At 32.0% G+C, this 21047-nt stretch overlaps 2 protein-coding genes across 2 annotated transcripts; both read right to left on the minus strand.

The window, feature by feature from the left end:
• Positions 1-853: 853 nt before the first annotated feature.
• On the minus strand, positions 854-16307 carry LOC128891034 (KICSTOR complex protein SZT2-like). Its single transcript, XM_054150181.1, has 26 exons — positions 15520-16307; positions 13443-13760; positions 13262-13339; positions 12776-13181; positions 12446-12666; positions 11901-12285; positions 11560-11809; positions 10727-11467; positions 10420-10619; positions 10140-10303; positions 9739-10039; positions 9440-9607; positions 9117-9305; positions 8795-9037; positions 8291-8667; positions 8100-8202; positions 7137-7988; positions 6559-6835; positions 4520-6429; positions 4341-4435; positions 3838-4264; positions 3410-3752; positions 2943-3108; positions 2598-2814; positions 1405-2489; positions 854-1308 (listed from the first exon to the last, which is right to left on the minus strand). Exons 1-26 carry the CDS (start codon positions 15538-15540, stop codon positions 1177-1179), a joined length of 9669 nt encoding a protein of 3222 aa, XP_054006156.1. The 5' UTR covers positions 15541-16307; the 3' UTR covers positions 854-1176.
• An 80-nt stretch (positions 16308-16387) lies between these two features.
• LOC128891036 (succinate--CoA ligase [GDP-forming] subunit beta, mitochondrial) lies at positions 16388-19854 on the minus strand. The gene is made up of 6 exons (XM_054150185.1): positions 19393-19854; positions 18403-18502; positions 17730-18325; positions 17501-17635; positions 17161-17289; positions 16388-17034 (listed from the first exon to the last, which is right to left on the minus strand). Exons 1-6 carry the CDS (start codon positions 19592-19594, stop codon positions 16922-16924), a joined length of 1275 nt encoding a protein of 424 aa, XP_054006160.1. The 5' UTR covers positions 19595-19854; the 3' UTR covers positions 16388-16921.
• Positions 19855-21047: the final 1193 nt, after the last annotated feature.

The following is a 21047-nucleotide window of genomic DNA, read 5'->3' on the forward strand; positions in this document are numbered from 1 at the left end:
TTCTGGTCAATTTTGCATTTTGGGAAAAGTCAACAATGTTCCAAATCGCTCCTCTCAAAATTGTGATAGGAAATGTCGGATTTTTATTCCTAGTATCAGGAGCACATAATGTGCGAAGAGGTGGCATAACTTTTCCTTGATTCGCGATACTTACCTTTTGTATCAGGAGAACGTGTTGATCGAGGATGTATTATTCCTTTTAATTCTGTTTTGAAACTTACCTTTTGTATCAGGAGAACATGATGATCGAGGAAGTATTATTCTTTTTAATTCTGTTTTGAGACTTACCTTTTTTATCAGGAAAACGTGATGATCGAGGAGGTAGAATAAGTTTTAATTTTGACTCGAAACTTACCTTTTGTATTAGGATCACATGACAAGCGAAAAGGTATACCTGGAAACAAGGGAAATTAAGGGGAAATGTGCTAAGCAATGAAGGGGAAATGAAGGAAAATATCAGGAGGTGTTAGGACATGTTAAATGTCAACCGAAGTTAGCCAGTTTGTAGGTCCGGTTGCTACATTGTCATCGCAGAGGTGCCCCTGGTATGTAGCAACCGATACTTGCCTACTTGTTGGTTCGGTTATCATCTCGTAAGCGCAGAGATGCCCCTGGTATACAGCAACCGATACTAGCTTGCTTGGCGGTTCGGTTGCCTTCTCGTAGACGCAGTGGTGCCCCTGTTATGTAGCAACCACTAGCATCTTTTTTGATGCTAGATCGGTTGTCATCTTGACGTTGCCGCCTACTCGATTGCACGACTATAATTGTATCAATTACTACTTTTTTTTATTAAAAATCATAATCAAATATTAGTTTAAGAATTTGATTGTTGTAAATATATCGTTATGAATACTGTCTGTATATGATTTCTTTATTGTTACTCTTTTATAAGATTAGAAGCAAGAGAAATCTTTAACTATACAATAGTAATGGTATGTGATGAAGTGAATAAAGGATGATTACTCATTTTTGTAACACGAAAATATATATACTTCTTTTTAGAAATAATGTATAATAGAAATACATGTTGAGACTGATCAATATAAAATAACGAGGTTAAGTATAATTTAGGTCCAAAAATATATAACATAATCCTAGTTTTATGTCTTCTGTTGGATGAGTACATAAGTAAACATATTTTGAATTTTTTTCCTCTAGAATTCGTAATTATTATTAATTATAAAGGCTTGTCCATAAGTGAAAACAACAAGCATTTACAAAACCTTCAATTAACGTGTAAATATCTTCTATACAGCATAGAGTATTAATTACTTCTTTCGATTTACAATAAACTGCATACAAATCCTGAAAGTAAACAAAATTATTGATATTACCTTTCAAATAATTATAGCCGATAGCATGTACTCGCATATGAATTAATTTTTAAAAAATGTTACAAACCCCTTTCGAAGCATGAAGATTTATAGTCAGCATCATAAAAACTTGAAAGAAGCTCGGATGTAAAATAAGAAGATGAGTAATATTTCCATCTGACGTATTAAACTGTTTATGATGTTCCTGGTATTTATTTTGTAGAACTTTCGATAAAGTTTGATACCAGGAAAGTGGCTGGTTAAGAAATGGTCCAAGTCTTGGATCCAAATTCGATAAAGATTCTATATGAGCCAAGGAGCAAAGTTCGGAAAACTCCGTATAATTCATGGCTGACTTACTTTCCAATAATTTATTCCATAACAGATGCGTTTTGCATTGTAAAGCTCCCCGATCCACCATATTCAATATATGCAATCGAGCTGCGTCTGCTTGAGACATTATCGTTTGTTGCATCAGTTGTTCGTGGGATGAATAATAACCCAAATAATTAATCGACTCTTGTCGTATTTGAATCAAATGTGATGATGTTGAATTTACTGATGCGCTTGGAAGATTCGCATTTTGTGTCAATGGAGAATTCGGTACAGGTGGAGGTGTTGGTGCACTTGTGCTATTACAATTAGTTTGGGAATTAAGACTGGGAATTTTAGAATCATTTTTCTTGTCTTTCAATTCTTGACCATGCTCTTCAAATTCCGTGGAAAATTCTTTTGCAATACCTTTTTCGAAAATTTCCATAACAGATTCTGATTCTGTACAAGTGTTTAGTATAGGCTTCTCAATACTGTACACTGTTCGGAACTTTCCAAGTTTATTATTTTCTACTTCACTCTTTGGATATAATTCCCTTTTACTCGTCAGCATTAAATAGTATTTCAAAGTAATCTCTGTTTTCTCTGTTTGTGGAGATTGTTCTAAATGTGATACGATCAAAGCCACATCAAAATCATCGGTATATCTTGTATCTTGTGCATCACAGTAACTAATCGAAGACGTACTCTTTATGTTTACTAAAACGTATTCACTCTCCTCGGAATCCTGCCGATCACTTTTCATTAAAAGTACGTGCATATTGTATATCTTGTCATGGGATAATAAATAAGAATACAATGTACGACCCGGAATGGTCAAATTACGAATCGTCACTACATCTAAAATATAAAGATTTTTTTAATTAGAGTTTGTATATAATAATAAAAGAATTGTAGTGTACTTAACGTAGTACTCAAACAGAGACATTAAGTAATTTTAGGACTTACCACTATAGATGAGATTTCTAGCATAATTTGGTGCTTTACTATAATATTTATTAAAATCATCAAGAAAATGAATAAGATGATAGCCTTGATGTAACGACCAAGGCTCGTTTCCAGCAATGTATGCGTGTATACACCGTAAATGAAAGTCATATGTAAACGAGTGTAGATGCATATTAATTTTAATTTTGTCACACGCATCCACAAAACTTAGGAGAAACTGAAAAAAATTGAAATTTTAGTAGACTCGGTGATTTGGAAAGAGAAACGGAAAAATTCAGATACATTTGAATTAATATTTAATTATAATATCATACTAATTTTATTGAAATGGAAAGAAAACATTACCTGGTTGACTAGAGCACTACTAGTTTTTGTTTGTAGGCGACTGCATTCAATAACATGTAATTTAACGATAAAGAATGGTTGCGATAAATAAATTTCAAATAGCAGTACTCCTCCCAACATAGACTTTTTAAGATAATAAGATTCTTGTTGGATTTGTCCTTTAAAACTGGGAAATATTAATACATTTAGTTACCTACATATATAGTGATTTATAATCTATATAGAAAAATATTGTACATAATACTCCTCAGATAACTGATCAAGATTTATTCTGAATTACTAAATTTCAACAAATAAAAGTATGGACTTGGCTAGCATAAAAAGTTCCAGGAAGGGAAGCGTCCATTCTGTCACTTTCACAGCTACTTTTAGTGAAAACTGACGCTACTCTGATCTGCCAACTGATAGAGTAACATATAGATTCCCTTCAACAGGGCAATTAGGGTAATATTTAATAAGAAGCTTACCTTTTATCACGAGGTTCCACTTGAACTGGATTAAACCCTAATATTTGTAGATATTGTTTGTACTCGGATAACATCAAATTGCATAATTCTTGATGCCACTTTACAATATTTGTCTGTCCGGTTCGGTTTATTTGCACTTGTGATAAGTGTTGGTGTGCCGTTAACGAATGGTCTCTCGTTGCCGCAGATTGTAAACGCCAGGAAGGCAAGAATAACAGAGGTGTGTGACAAAAATGTATCAAACGAGAATGCTGTTTGGACATACTTAAAGCATTGATTGAAATTGGAATGCTCGGTGTAGCGCTACGATTTTGCCACATTGCATATAATTTACTTAAGTCATCTGAAAATTCATAAACAATTTGATATATATAGTTTTACAGAAATCTTGCTGGTTTCGAATGTATTCAATCAAAATTTATATTTACCTTTCATTTTTTTCTCGTGACACCGTAAATCTTGTAAGTCATATACTGCCTTTGCAATTGCATCGACGTTACTATTGCAGTAACTATTTGATTTTACATCACGCATTGTTTGACCAATAACTTCGTTCCATGAAAATTGATTATGCTTCATACTTTGTACTCTACTATTAGATCTTGGCCAATCTTTCTCATCGTTGTGTGGTATAGAAGAAAATTTGACAAGACTTTCCATATCCATAATTTGGAAATATTGAGGTTTCGTTTGTTCCCTTAACGCATGCGGTCGATGATGAAATATTCCTACTTTTTGCATTACCACGTTTACAAAAAAATTTGATCTCGATGAAAGCCAGGTTCCCAGACTGGTAGTCTGTTTAATCAACTTTTCAGATTTTTCTTTCGACCAGTTATACATGTAGAGGGTTATCTATAACAATAATTCAATTTATTGTTGATATAATATTAAAATTGAATGCATAATATCATACATACAGATAACTCACCTTATCATTTCGAATTTCAGCGAGTAATAATCGTTGCCTTGATACAAAAGTCGATTCCAAAATCAAAGGATTGAATTTCTGCAATACCTTCTGATCTATAAAAAAGGTAAAAAATGTATGTTTGCACGTACATATGTTTATGCAGATTTATTATATGATGAATATAGAAGATGCATTACCTTTCAGAACAGTTAATTCCGGTTGTGCTTCTTCGCTAGAGGAAGCTTTCCATTGGTAAAAGTTTCTTGCAATTAATATACACTTAGTACAGGTTTCTTGTTCGTCTTTATTGAAATCACATGGCACGTAAAAAGGTAGACTTAAATTGTCTGTGTTTCCCAAAGCACAACAATCATATTTATTTGTCGCGGACTCTTCGTTTGAAAGAAATTTTTCGATGAAGGGTTGCTTATCTTTCAAAACAAACGCTTTACTAGAAGTATCCGGCGCTTGGCATTGAATGAGAGCTTCTAATTCTCTGACAATAGCGGGTATAGCATGCCTATAATTAATATGTATTTCATGCTTTTTCACTGATGGAACTCCAATTTCCAAAGCAAACCGAAACCATTGCGATAATGTCACGCAATATATATCGTGTAATCTTCCCTCTTCACCTGCCTCAAATCGATTAATTGTTAAATCAGACACTACTTTTTGTAATGTCTCAATTTTACTTGGCGTTTGAGTTTCCTTGGTTTCAATAACTATCTCTGGAATGCATTTTAATAACGGTTCTGTTAATGGAGTTGACAGGAACTTGTATTCAGTAACTAAATCCCAAATAGCATGCTTAACCGCGGAGCATAATTTTTGTAACAGAGATTCGAGATTAACTCTGCCTTGCTTCCAAATTCTGAACTCGATCAGAGGTAGCGATTTCGTTGAGCTTTTATCGTAAAGTGAAGTAGAGACAATGTACTCAAAATCTTCCTGTTTTATTGTCACAGGAAAATTGCATTTTGGTAATTTACTTTTCGATGGTTTAATTGGCTCTCCCTCATCGCCTGTAATTGCTAATGCTATACAAGCGATTCCTTTGCTCCCGCTAGAATGACTTTGATTGTATAAGAAGATACCAGATTCGGCTACTCTTTTCGTAGATCCTTCAAGTTGCGAATAATCTTGAAAATGGTAGTCTGGTCTGTTATCAGTGTATTTTGGTATGTACAAGAATTGAAGCACATTCTGTCGTAAATAGAATTCTAGAGCGGTTATGTATGATACACAATGTTCCTCTATGCATAATTGTATGATGCTTTCCGGCGGTTTTGGCGGTTGGATGAAAAGCACGTCGGCTGGAGTTAATTTGCACATTGGATTTCTTGCTAACATAACAGTCAGAACTTCGAGTACCGCGTCATCCAAACGATTTTGCAGAACTTGTACCAAGTCACGTTTAACTTCTGGTCCTGCGTCGGAAATTCCATGTACCATTAAGGCAATCGAATCCTCGGTTTTGTTTAGGACGTTTGACTCTTTTTCGCTGAAGGACCGAACTCTAGGCCTCGTATCTGCCGTGGTAACATTGTCGTTCAATTTTGTTTGCGACAGTGAAACTACACTGTTACTCCGGGAAACGACAAGTTTCTCGTCGCTATCCGATAGTTTATTTTGTAATGGTTTACCATCATTTATTTGTTCGTGGAGTCTTAGGTAAAATACGTTTTTATTATTTTCTTGATACACGAACATGTTACTTCGGTTAGTCACGGCGAATCTATCGAGCACCCCGTGTAGAGCTTTTATACCTCGCGAAAGTCCTGATCTTCCAGGCCCGGTTTTCAAACGAGGATGAAGCCTGAATGTAAATTCCCAAACTACGCGACAACGAAACATTCCTGGAGTGAAATTTTCTATCGAATCTCTATTTTGTATAGTATTGCTGAACTCATTTGCCGTTTCCGTTCTCCAATTATAGTCTTCACTCGTTTCTGTTTCTAGAAGCTCAGAACATTTACTCGTTTTGTACAGATTTTGTAACAGCAAATATTGGTTTACTCGGCGACAGGTGCTCTTTATTTTAGAGATCAATGTTTTTTGAGTATGCCAGTAACTATCTACCTCTACAGATGGAATTTCCAGAAACCTGGCAATTATAACAAACACGATATGTAATTTTATATAATATTTCTTAACTTAAATTTCATAAAAATTAAGTGTTAGAGGTATCCTATACAAGTAATGAGACAGACTGTAAATTACGACCAATACTTACCTACAGTGAAAATAAACATTAACATAATCACTTTCCACTTTCAAGATTAGCCAGAAGTTTGGTAAACAACTTGGCCGATTATCAAGATCTATCAACCATTTAAACCCTCCATCAGAATCACTGTTCCCTTCGTATTCGTTATCCACGTCTGATTTTTCTTCCAGCTCAGAGTCATAATTTTCAAATCTGAGATGAGTTTTACAACTTTTCTTGGTACCGTCACAATTCATATCAATTTCGTGTAACTGCTCTGTACTTTCTACAGTATTACATTGCACTAATAATAAATAAGTATTTGAGGATTTTAGTAACTAATTTGTAATTGAACGGTTCAGGGAAAACGACCGTAGTTACAAGAAAGAAAGTTTTAGTACTTAATAACAAACTCTGTGGACTCACTTCCACTACACATAATCAAGAATGTAGATGAATTTCTGAATCTTTTTAAGCCAACATAATCTCAATTTCGATTTTAAATGTAAGTACTACGATCGTCTTTCTGTTTTGAAGTCAGAATCTGTATACTTTATCTTAAGTTTACTTAAGAAGAAATAACAGTCTTTAGAAATAGAACATACCATGTTCCACTTTCAGTTCTTCTTTATCATCCCCGTAAGTTTTCTGTATCGTATCGGACGATATACGTTCCATGTTCTTTACAAAATAAAATAAGTTACCCTCTTCTTTAATACAATACTTGTCAATTTCAAGTTTCTTCAATTCATTTAAAAACTTGGGTTTACTATCCTCCGAAGGAAAAACAAAATGCAGCGGCACTTTCTCTAATTTGCAGCTAAATCTATCTGTCGATTCCGAAACGTGATTTGCCACAAACATCAAAATTTCTTCATTTATCGAGGGTAGATCCAATAACGCAGTCGTAGTTTCGTCTTGCAAAAGCCATTTGATTTCATCTCTTAAATTACTTATCGCGCTGTGTTGATTTAAAGGAAGATGAGACATTTTTTCTTGAAAAAATTCGCTTCTAGCATTGTTTTCTGAACTACTTCCACTTTCTGTTCGCAAACTACCAGCGGGCGAACCACTAGAGAAAGATGTTGTTCTTAAACCAGAGTAACGTTCTAAGCTTATTTCTAATACTTCCCTTGGAAGACTTAAACAAATGATATCCAAGGTGATTTTCAAATTTGCTGGATTAAAAAAATCAGTTATACCACTCTCTTTGTAATCTTCCATTTTTTGAACAATTTCCATGAAACAGGTAGGGAGGGATTTTACTGGAACGCTACTAAGGCCGGATTTAGATTGAGATTGAATAGAGCAACTTAATTGCAAGAAGAGAGGTTGCTCTCTCTCGTAAATATTTTCCTCTTGTAAATCGCTGATGAGAGACTCCGTAGAATCATGACTTAAAGTCTTTGGCACATTATGGTTATTTCTGGATGGCCATGTCATATTTCCTGATTGAACTGTTGACGATACATGAATTTGAATTATTGGAAACTATATCTTGAAAATACATTTCTACGTAATGGACAATTTACGATATAATAATAAGATAAGTTACCAGTGTAATGTACCTTTTTTGCAAGAATTATATAGTGCGCTATCATGACTCAGTGAATGAAAGAGAAGATTCCCTATTTCATCGTCGCTGTCTGATTTTTGAAAACCTACAAGGTCCTGTTAATTTCAATTTTGTTAATCACTTAATTTTTATTAGAATCCATTAATATTTGACTATCTTTTAAATATTTAATCGATAACGAACCATTTTACTGACTATCCAAGAAGGCGAACAATAATAAAATTCAGGGTGTGCGGGTACTGGCCTAAATGCAACAGTCATTATTTTCTCAAACTTCTCCCTAATTAAATCGTGGATCGGCTTAACATCTTTACACGCAGACATATCCAATTGATCGAATACATCTTCATCTGATAATTTGCTCAAATGTCTGCATACGCATTGCAGATATTTCGTTATATTAATTTCAATTAGACTTTCCTCGCATTGTTCCACGGCGGCTTCCATATCTTCGTAACTAAGGGGCTGTTGCAATACTAATGATTTATATACAGCAACAACATAACAATGACAGTGAGCCAAGGTCAATAGTTTGCAATGTTCCGTGAGACTTCGTTGATCTGTCATAGTAGAAAACATTGTATTAATCACTTGTAAACATTATCATGTAATATCAATACATTATGCCTCTATCTGAAAATCATGTTATTAAAATTAAATAAAATATATAATGATATTTTTACTCACCGCTTGTGCTGTTATCAGAATCTTCACTCTTTGGTTCCGGGGACGAAGGTTTTGAGTTATAGCCAATTTTTAGTTCTGTGAAATCCTTACATTCCTGATGGCCAGTTCTAAACGTATGATCTTGATAAATGTCTTTGTGATGTGACATTTTCAACTTATCAGTTAATGTATCGATTAACAACGCCAGTGAACAGTCGTACATATAAACAGGGATAATCAGACTTCCTTCCGATTCGTTACTTTCTAATAATGCAAACATTAACATCCTTTATATAAAGAGTCGAATGTGTGTGTTTTTTGCTCAAATCAATATCAAGTATACCAGGTGTGTAATTCTTCTCAGAATTGTTACTCGCGTAGAATTCTTCCGCATACATGGGTAAAGTAAATAATCGTACATCTTTTTCTGAAGCAGGTAGAACTGTAATAATCACATGAGTAGTACTAATTCCTTTTACGAAACACTTCCAACGTGGATAGACGTTTTGTTCATTACTGTAGAAGTGTTTTTCTGAAATTAATTTTGAAATAGGGAAAGTATATTAGGTTTATTTCTTGTTAAATTCCATGGGTAGTTTTTGGAGTGATATTTTGAATTTAGCTGAAATTTAGTTCCAGTCTACAACTAGAAAAAAAAGTCAATACCTTTTTGAGAGAAAAATGGTAAACGTGGACCTCCATCTCTGCGTCTATTAAGGAGCATTCTTGTGAACTTTTGCGATTCGGCTGATGTTAGAAGAAGTTCTTTATTATGCAACTGTTTTATATGCTCTAGAAAATTATCCATGAGTATCTTATTTGCACGTCCGCCTCCTGTAATAATAATATAATCTAATTCGATACATGTATATATGCTATTTCTATAAATAAAATGATGACAATAGTCTTTCTAAATCGTGGGAAACTTTTAAGAGTAGTAAATCTATACAAATTAAAATTCGTACCATCCACAAACATAGAGAATAGAAGTTCGGCCTGTTGACATTTTGGTAAAATGTTTAACGTATCAAAAACAAAATGCATTAAACGTATTCGTTCATCGATGGATGGTAGACCATCAAACACTTCATCGACATTAGAACCGCTGTTTTTTATATTTCTGATATTCTTTTTCGATAGTTTCGTTTGATGAGCTTGACCGTAAATAATTTCGTTACTTTTTTCATTTGGAACTGCTTGATTCAACAAACTCAGATACTCCAAAGTCAATAATGCGTTGATACATTCTTCATCCACTCGAGCAATCTAATGAGAAAAAGTAACGAAATTTATTATTTTCTTTATTTCTTATTCATAGAAGGACATTACATTATATATTTATTGGTAATATAAATCATGCACTTACTGCATCTGGAAGCTCATGATATTGCAAAAGATGCATATAAGATGCCGCTGATTGTACAGGCAGCTGTACAAAACCACACTGAGGTTCGATCCAAATTTCAGAAATAATTTGAAAATCGCCGGAACTTTCAAAGTCATCCATGCTTATTTCGCCATCAGCGTTACCTGAAATATAATATAATAAATTCATTTGCTTTCTAATCGTTCAAATGTATGACTTACTAACTTCATTATTAGTTTGTTTGAACTTAATTTTATTTTAATATCATGTTCACCACTACCTTCATCAGTATCTTCATCCGACGCGCTCTCACGTTCTAATATTGTATTCGATGTAACATGCGGGGGAAACAAGATATATTGAATAATACACGGATACGATGCATTAGTTTTATCGATTCCTTGCATTTGTACTTCGAGAACCATGTTTAATATACCCGCCGCTGAATAAGTAAAACTAAAACCTTCGGCTAAACGTATCCTGATACAATAAAAATACATATACATGTATATTAACGTAATGTATAAATAATACTGTCTTATATTTCTACAACAAAATATAAAAAAATATAAATACGAAACATTTACTTTGTAATTGTAGAAAGTATCCTTGCAATTGCAGTTATATTCAATCTTGGCAACGTAATTCCCGGAATGGTTTGCACAAATGGCCGCTTTATATGCCAAAGCCATCGGTTATGATACAAATATCTAGATAAGCTAGTCGTCAAAATTCCTCCAAAAATTGGTGTAACTTTCATTGAGTTTGTTTGAGTTCCATCGGGAAATACAATTGAATTTAAATTAGTGGGCAATCGTTCATATCTAACTAAAATCCTTTCTAGGGATTTGTGAATAATAGTGCAACAGAGGGTTTCTCTTTGCCCTGTTGGTCTATTTGGCAAAATAAGTTTAGATAACCGATCTAGGAGGTCGACAACGACATTATGTCGTACAACCCCCTCCGTGCCAGCTGCGAATGCAATATTAAGGATGACGCAGAGACCCTTACAATTGATACGAATTAATGAGAACGAAACAGGAGGTTTCTCTGCTTCCCTGTATATAAATTGTACATATGTATGATTTTCAACGAGAACGAACGTTGCCCAATTTTTTAACATGGCATATAGAACTGCGGCTGCTTGGCGACTTTGAACACATTGAAAACGGCCACTCTGATTTGCTTGATGTAGATGCTTCGGCAATGGTCTGTCGTGTGATAAAATCAATGTCACTCTTTGCGTATGCATCCATCGTGCCCACTGCAAAGGATTTAAAGACACTACGGGTTGCCATATTTGACCAAATTGTGGACACGCTGCGTCACTAGAAAAAAGTACCTGTTTTGTATACAAATTTACATGAAAAACAATTAATTAATGCGTATACTATAGTAATATCGTAAATTTCAAGTATACCTAAGTTGTACTGTACTAGGTGAAGGATAAGCTGCCGAATAGAAAACTGGCATGCCGCTCCTAATGGTATCTGGTACACTGTACCAAGTCCAACCAAAATCTGGAAACCAACTAAAATGTGCAAGCATGGTATCACTTTCTGTTAAAGATGTTAAGGTTGTCCAAAACCGATTTACAACACCTTGTCGATATTGTGATTGCAATGGTTTTTTTGACAAACATGTGATGTCGTGTAGAAAATCGTAAGGAGCTGTAACAAAATATTGTTTCTTCTTTATATTTGGTAAAATTATTTGGGTAAAATTAAAATATAAAATGTAACTAATTGTTCTTAGACTTACCTTCTACAGTAATCGTGTACTGTATCGTATTAGATGCAGACAATGATTTCGTAGACCAAGGGCATAATACTACATATTCTAATAAAACACTATACTTCCATAACAATACGAAACAAATTTCAAGCATTTCATCTCTAACATTAGCACGTTTTATTAAATATCCTTCTCGAAGGCGACAACATAGTAAACTGCTTAACGTGCAAGTAACTTTTTCTTCAATTTGCTTCTTTTGCAAAAGTTGAGCAGATTTTTGTTCATAAAACAATGAATTTTTGGAACACCAGTTTGGATAATACGGTAGAACTTCGTAAACTTCGTCACGATATAATTGCCAGAACAAAAAATTTGTATGGTAATTATTTATTTCTGTTTCATCTAAATCTGTCTGAAAATATAATAATTGTTATGTATACGTAAAATACAAAATATTATATTATTTGTAGAAATATTATTTCTATATTTGAAATTAAGAAAAATGTTTATAGAATCACTAATTTAATTTATTGTTAATGTACGCTATGTTTAATATACAAACGTTTACGTACAGCATATGGAATAAAAGACATATAGGTACCCAAAGTAGCTCCAGCAATGAAATATAATAAGTCTTGGTTCGGAACTAAACCATCAGCACAATGTGGATGATATGTACTTCCAACACGCAGAAAACTGCATGCAACTGTTGTTGCGCGTAATTGCTGTATAACAGAATCGAGTACATGAACATCAGTAGTTCCTATTATACCATCTGACACAATTATCATATCTGAAAAATAATTGTCATTATATATAATTACGTGAATGCATGATAATTATAACTGTACCAATAAAAAATTTAGTGTTTTAATAAAACAATATAGATTCATAAAGCTTACGCGAGCAACTGTGTTCTGGCAGAAGAGTAAGCGCTAACATCCCATATCTAATCATATTCACAAAGCTTGATTCCGGAGAAATTATCGAAGTATTGACCATATAATTATTACTTTTTTTATTGAAATAAGTATTACTTTCTTCGAAAAGACCTCCCACCAAACGTTCATTTTCAGCTCTTAAATTTTCTAATTGTTGGCTAGCTGTAGCAGTTACAGATGCAACCTTTTCTTCTAATACCTTAAGTTGTTTCTCTATGTAATTTGTAAGTTGATTAACATTCTTCATAGTCACTAGCCAACCTTGTACTAAAACTTGTTGTGCTGGACTTGTGAAAAAAGATGTATGAGCTATTATAGTTACATAAATTTCTGGTTGCATCTTCCTACTACTTCCTGGTATGGTCAACTGCAAACAGAACGATATAAGCCTAGCTCTAAAACTTTTTGATTGATACCTCATATAGAAAGAAATAAGCTATTACTCACAGGCCTGATAATGCCTTCCAAGAAACGTTTTGTTGCTACATATACTTCATCTATAACTATTTCACCATGTTGTATATCCTGAAACAATACCACAAACATGAAGGCAAATGCATTTAAATAAAACTATACAGAGATTTAATATATTTTCTAGTTCTAATTATGTTATACCGGCAATACTTACTACAGTTGCAAGCGATGGGCTTAAATCTAAATTAAACACTATCCTGTATTTGTGCGATAAAAATATTATTGATGTTGTAGAGGTCACTTTATAAAGAAATTGGTAACTTGTTTCAGTAGACCAAGATTCAGGTTTACTTTTTGGTAGCACAGATACAATTTCTAATTCTGCTGCTTCTTTGTTTTTCAAACCTGGACACTGAATACTTATTACAGTGTCCAAGTGTTCAAGCATCCATTGTGCTCTTACATTTCGAGATATAGGAAAACCTTTTTTCATTAGTAAGAAAACAGTATTTGCCTCCAAAATAGTTTTGTCCTATAACATATAAAGTTTTAGTTTTAGTTTTTCCTGTTATACATAACTATTTTATTTGATATGAGATAAGCTACTCCATACTACTACAATGTTCAATTTGTTACTCCAAGAAATGGTTAAAAAAAATTATAAGGTTTCAGGAAGGATAAATAACTGTTAAAAAATGGTCAAATTTGGCACATAACAAGACAGAACAATTTTTTGCTGATTGTCCTGAAGAACACATTGCTGGAATTAAAGATACAGTCATTGTAAATTCAATTCTTGCACTATTGCAAATATTCTACCTTTTCCCACATGCTAATTGTAGATAGACAATTTCTTGATAAAATGTGTCCATTGAATGTGGATTGTAAAACAATTGGGATTGTTTTCTGTCTTTACTAGGGACATATATTATTTCATTAATTTTGAAAAGGCTGTTTCTTTTTGACGAATTGTGTTTTCAATGTGTAGTAATGGATGGCTTTTCTTTTTATTTTCTTGATATGATGTTGATAGTGTGCTCAACTGTATGTTTTGAGATGACTGACTAAATTCTAACTGATTATCATCAACTTCTATACTTCCACATAAATCATCTATTTCTACTTCATCATTGTTCCCAGGAATAACATAAAAATTAGATATAGTATCTCTTTCTGTAAAATGTGGCAAAAAAAAAAACTTAATGTGTCTTCATATTTATATGTTCTCATTTTTCCTGTAGCCTGATCACGTTTTGTTACTTTTCTGGCTTCGCAATTTTTTGTATTGGTCTCATATACTTTGCCCTCTGGTTTTACGCAGTGAATCTAAAAACATAAATGCAACTGATTTGTACATATTTATATAGCAAAGTAACTTCAATTTTGCTAATAACTTGTTATTTATTTTCTTAAGTACTTGATAACAGGCAATTCTTTTAAAAGTATTTCATTTAACTATTGATTAGAACACACAACAGTGTACAAGATAGTTAAAGAAACATGCAATTAAAGATTGACTAATTACTGAAATTATGCTTGCTCTAAACATGAATATGTAAAAAAACACCATATTGAAACTAATGTAACTTTTTGAATTGTTTGAGGAATTTGACAAAAGTTTGACTATAATTTTTATTAACTACTTCTGCACTGTCTTTACAAATTTAATTTCTTGCTTGTTCGAGGAAGCAATTTTCCAAACATTTTTTTCTACTCTATGCCAGTAACATATGTCCATTGTATAGAATTTTTATTTGTTTTATGAGAAGTCACACACAATTTTGTTTGCAAAAATTCAAAGAACTTGCCAATTAAAAGACTGTAAACATCAACAGCATTGTTTACAATATTTGGTAAAATATTTACTTTAAAATTTCCACAATATGGTTCTAACAAAGGGGGATCATCGATTTGCATCCAATTATCACCATCTTTTACATTAATATTGTCTAATTCACTTGAACTGATCTGTAATGGCAATATATACTTTTTCTTAGATGTAATAAGGTAATAACTCTACTATCAATAAATCATGAGTACTTAAATGCCTGATTTAATAAAGGGACCACATTAAGTGTGTTTTGTCAATTTAAATCAAATGCAAGGTTCTTCAGGACCACTAAAAAATTAGATATGAGAAGGCATAAGTTACACTTCTATTGTTTCAGGTAAAATATGAGTTTTGTTATTACAGAACTCGTAGGAAAAATATGGGGAAATAATTTAGTGTAAATAAAAACAGCATGCAACAGACTTAGAAATACATTCTATTATAAAGTTCATATAATTACCTCATGTTTTGCACTAGCCATGACGATTTAAACATATGTTTACATCTCAACATTCACTATTTTTGACAAAACAAGTGTATAAATACACAGTAAATATTAATTCTACGTAGTACACTGATCAAAGGTCACTTTATTATCTATTTTCTTCATTACTATTCGATTATATTTTCAAACGAATAAATACAACATAACCTCAACAAATTAAATAACATTAAACAGTATTAAACTTATATGTTAGGACGCATTTATTCTATTTATTGTTGTCGAATTAATATTAGTTATTGTTATTCTGCACAAATATTTTTCAAATAACAAACTGTGATCGGTGATTTGAAAACAACTTCGATAAATCCGAAACACAAGAGATAAAACTAGAGAAAACACTAAAGCACAAATGGCCAACTCAACTTGATGACTTATACACACAACTACTATCAGACTACTATATTCCATTTATCGAGAACGTGTAGTCGGATAAACAAAACCACGTGACTTCTGACATGACCAACTATACGAACTGTGCCCTACATAGGTGTATCCAAATATACAAAAATTAAAGAAGGAGTCTGTGAAATTTGATTGCTATTTAATTAACAAGGCTATCGCTATATAATTCTAGAGTACAACATGGTACAACGCTAAAAGGAGCTGAAAAAGCTCAATCATTAATGTCTATCAATAGTTTTCGACTACAAGCGAGAGATGGCGATCCAACGCCGAAATTAAATTAATCACGTGACTTCAGCAATCCTTACGCACAATTTACTATAAATAACACTCATTAAATTACAAGAACTATTATTTATTGAACACAAACAAAATTATAAATGTAACAGTGCGAAGTTGTAAACTGAATAATCATTAAAAGTATGTTTAGTAAATTTTATTATATATATGTATATAATAATTTTTATAAAATTACGAAATATATATTTCATAACACTATTATTCTTAATTTATCAACAATATAAAAAGTATAAAAGTAACTGTAATCAATAGTTAGATTTAATCAAGATATATACAGTTTTGAGCTAATCGATCTTTATAGAGCATTTGTTACATGGAAATAAAACAAACTTGACAACTTGGCTCTATGATAAAATAAAAAAAACGTTAGTAAAATTTATTAAGTATAAGGAACATACATAACTTAATTAAAATAATCTTAATTAAATCATGAACAATGAATTTAAAACATCAGTTAAATTATCAGTCCCTTGGCGAATACATGTACAAATAAAGTTTAAAGAGACAAAAGATATATTGTTTAAGGGAAAACACACTAAAAAGATAATTTAATATTACAAACCTATTCAAAAATATTATGTCCCTGCTTTTATATTTTGTCCATTATATTCGAGCTCTGATAAAAAAATAATATTACTAAACGAAATTACCAAATTTAAGTCTTTACAGAGGAAACTGCTTTTTTCGCTGCTTCGTCCAAATCGTTTGCTGTAATAATCGGCAAACCACTTTCTGCAAGAAGTTTCTTTGCTTCCGTTACGTTAGTACCTGATTTAGAAAGAATCGCGTATTAAATTACACAAAATAAATAAGGGAATTAAATATAAGAATACAAATTGAATTTACATCGGTTCTATTTGTTAATATAGCAACGCAAATAATCTCAATAATTACCTTCCAATCTAACAACAAGTTTAAGTTTAAGTTTCAAGTTACGAGATGCGGCAATGATCCCTTTTGCTATTGTGGCACAATTTACAATACCACCGAAAACATTTACAAGAATTACTTTTACTTTCGGATCTAAAAATATCAAAGAAAACAATTAAAATTATTTGTAACAAAATGAAATTTATTTAATAAATGATTTTCTAGATTAAAATATTAAATAAATAAAACGACGAAACATGACTAAATAAAATATACTTCTATAGTATTAATTCAATTTGAACATTCCTCTTTTTAACTGTATACTTAATTATTAATAATGATTTCCTTCAATAATAATACATACCCTCGCTAAGAATTCTAAATGCTTGGAAAACCTGATCTTCTTTAACACCTCCACCCACATCCAAAAAATTTGCTGGCGATCCACCGTTTAATTTAATTATATCCATAGTAGCCATTGCTAATCCAGCACCATTTACTAGACATGGTATGCAACTTTGAGCTCTCAATAAATTAAAATAAAATTTAAAATTCTTTTTTTCTCTTAAAAAAATTTTCTATTTGAATCATACCTAAACATCCTATATTGCCATCCATACTAATATAATTTAAATTAAACCGAGATGCATCTGTTTCTCTAGGATCTTTTTCATCAGTAGTTTCTAAAGCAAATAAATCTTGCTGCCTGAATTGAGCATTATCGTCAAATGCTATTTTTGCATCAACTGCTACTACTTGTTTATCTGTTGTCTCTACCAATGGGTTAATCTCAACTTGCAAGGCATCAATATCTACAAATAGCTTCCACAAATTTTTTAATTCGAATATTGCTTTTTCTTGCACATCTGGATCTACAAAACCTAGGAAAGTGCTAATGTCTTTAGCAATAGCATCATCAATCCCATGATATATATCAAGTGGTACTGTTTTTATTAATTCTGGATTTTTTTCAGCAACTGCTTCGATATCCATACCACCTGCTGGTGATGCTATCAACACAGGACCATTGTGCTGTCTATCCATAAGAATACAAACGTATGTTTCACGTGCAATATTTACAGATTCTGCTATCATAATTTTCTGTACCAATATGCCATTTTTTGAAGTCTGTTTAGTAATAAGACGATGACCTAACATTTGTTTCACAACATCTAAGACTGCTTTAGGGCTATTAAAAAATATATATAATTTATAATAAAATTCGTAATTTCTCTATTACATTTTGTGCCAACTACTTCAACTTACTCTTTTTCAAGATGTACACCACCTTTGAACCCATTATCGAACCATCCCTTTCCACGGCCCCCAGCTAATACTTGAGCTTTAATGACATATTCATTTGCATCTACAAAAATAAACAAAATAAAATGTTTTAGTCAAATATAGATGTTAAATTCAACACATGTACATCATGTAAAATAACTTGATGTATAATGATCTTGAAAGATTTTAACATAAGTGATAGCAAACTGTTTTTTGCAACACTTACAATAAAGACAAAATAAATTATTTTCCCCAGATAGATATATTTTGGAATATCTCTTTATCTATAAAAGTAAATGTTACTAACTTTGTCAATACTTATTTTAAATGTAACATATTATTTTTAAAATTCAAAGACACGACGACAATAGAAAAACAATTGCTTATATGTAGGATGTTCAGTTTGAGCTTCAAAGTAACATAGTAAAAACAATTGATTTTTATATGAAGATACTAAGAAAATATAAATATATTATACAACAATATTATACCTTAATGCGAAGGTAGATTCAATGTAATGTTACATTTTTCATCCTATGAGAATGATAGTTGCTTTTGCAAGATCATTGAACACTACACATAATAAAGTAACCTTGTTAACATAATATATATATAATATAAAATCTCTGTTTATAATATGCATTCAAATTATATGTAATGTAATGTAAAGGCTTTGAAAATAAATAATATGCTTATTCTAAGGACATACCTAAAATAAAGTTACACAGAATAAGTTACTATTTCTTTAAAAAAGATGAATATTACAACTCTATGAAGTATAATATTAACAAAAACATATATCACTTAGGAATAAAATGAATCATTGATTTAGAAAAATTATACAAATTTATGATGACTACTTTTTCCGATGACTGTAGTTACATAAATGTTAAATCCACAGTTAAAGAATAAATATATTTGTATAAATTTTTGCATAAATCAAACGTATCATATGCACAATAATATACTAACGTAATTTTTCTAATGCAGAATTCGCTTTATTTATATCATCAACAATAGCAAAATTTTGCACAGAAACTCCACAATCTCTAAGGAGTTCCTTACTTTGGTATTCGAGTAAATTTAAGTTTCTCGTTTGTTTTAAATTAAAGTTTAAAGTTTGTCTGATATATTCGATCGAATAGAGCGATTTTCGACTTGCGATACGTAACATGTTTAACTTTACTATTAACACTTCGTAAAATACCAATGAAAATTAGTCTTTTGTTAAATTTTGTGAATTATTTACTAATCACAATAGCCACAATCACCAGAGTTAATATTTTATCTGAAAAATGCATTTACTGATTGATTAAAATAATCAGTAATTCCTAAAATTAGCTACAAAAGTTATCACAGACTAGTTTTACAGAGGCAATACTCTCGTGGACTTTTATCATAACCATAACCTTTGATATTCGGTCTGAATCGGTCCTCGTACTCTCGGAGTAGGGACGGCTCTAAGCAAATTAAATCGATGGTTCTCTATGGCGCCCCTGACTAAATAGTACTTGCGTTAGGGTAATTTACTGTAGTGAATAAAATTATGTTTAAACTAAGAAATACTAAATAATTAATACATTACTCAATTACTTCATTAACTTAGATCTTGACTGTCACCGTGGAAATTCTTGCAAAAATATTCTAAATAGGGCCCTGCTATTTCGAAGCACAGTACTATCTCACGTGCTTCTTAAAAGAAGCATTGCCGTATCTTTGCAGACGTATAACTCCATCACTCTTTAATAACCATTAGATAATAGGAGAAAGAGAAGCACTGAAGAAACAGAGTAAAGCGCGGCAATTTTGAAAACGTAACACTACACGAAATTATTTTTTTTAATTAATTTGTTACTCTTGAATCGCGGCTCAAAGAATTAACAGAGAAGGAAATTTTCAGAAGAATTTACTTAGTAAAGGATTAATATGACTAGTCAATTCAATACTAAGTACTATGTTTTGCAGGAACTACTTGTTGCTTAGCTACCACCTCCGTCACTTATCGACATCAAACAATGAACAAGGCTCTCATGCAATAATCTACCTACTTAACACTGTAAGACTATTGATGGTCAATGCTAACCTTCTATACATGTTACTATATTATTGAAAGTAAACGAAGGACGAGCAAATTGATTCATCAATACAGTTAATTCTCTATTTTAATAGATATTGCGAAAAATCGCAGCGAAATAATTAAGTAAATAAGTTAGTAATTAAGTAACTTTAAAAAGAATTGTTTCAATAGCTTTGGCATTAAAGACTAAATATTTTTATTATTACAATTATGCAATTATATAAGATTATAAGATTATTATTATAAGATTACTGAAATATAAATGAGGATAAATGGGTGTTTTGAATCATTAAATTTAATGCAATCCGCCAGTTTGTATGTAATTCTGGTTGCCGCATGTCAGGGGCAGTTTGTCTGTAATTCTGGTTGCCGCATGTCAGGGGCAGTTTGTCTGTAATTCTGGTTGCCGCATGTCAGGGGCAGTTTGTCTGTAATTCTGGTTGCCGTATGTCAGGGGCAGTTTGTCTGTAATTCCGGTTGCTGCCTATAAGGGGCATCTTCCCCGCGCCTAATAAGTGGCAACTGAAATTACAGAACGACTGGCGGGTTG

Source organism: Hylaeus anthracinus, unplaced genomic scaffold, assembly GCF_026225885.1.
Source record: "Hylaeus anthracinus isolate JK02 unplaced genomic scaffold, UHH_iyHylAnth1.0_haploid 12001, whole genome shotgun sequence".
Classification (NCBI taxonomy): Eukaryota; Metazoa; Arthropoda; class Insecta; order Hymenoptera; family Colletidae; genus Hylaeus; species Hylaeus anthracinus.

Excerpts from the sequence above, each read along its gene's own strand:
- LOC128891036 (XM_054150185.1), bottom strand. The coding sequence starts at position 19,594 with ATGTTACGTATCGCAAGTCGAAAATCGCTCTATTCGATCGAATATATC. Across the intron at positions 18,326-18,402 it reads GGTGTACATCTTGAAAAAGA|CCCTAAAGCAGTCTTAGATG; the intron begins GTAAGTTGAAGT and ends ATTTTTTAATAG. Across the intron at positions 17,636-17,729 it reads TGGCAATATAGGATGTTTAG|TAAATGGTGCTGGATTAGCA; the intron begins GTATGATTCAAA and ends TACCATGTCTAG.
- LOC128891034 (XM_054150181.1), bottom strand. The coding sequence starts at position 15,540 with ATGGCTAGTGCAAAACATGAG. Across the intron at positions 9,306-9,439 it reads ACCATTTTTCTCTCAAAAAG|AAAAACACTTCTACAGTAAT; the intron begins GTATTGACTTTT and ends AATTAATTTCAG. Across the intron at positions 8,668-8,794 it reads TTCTGATAACAGCACAAGCG|ATCAACGAAGTCTCACGGAA; the intron begins GTGAGTAAAAAT and ends CTACTATGACAG.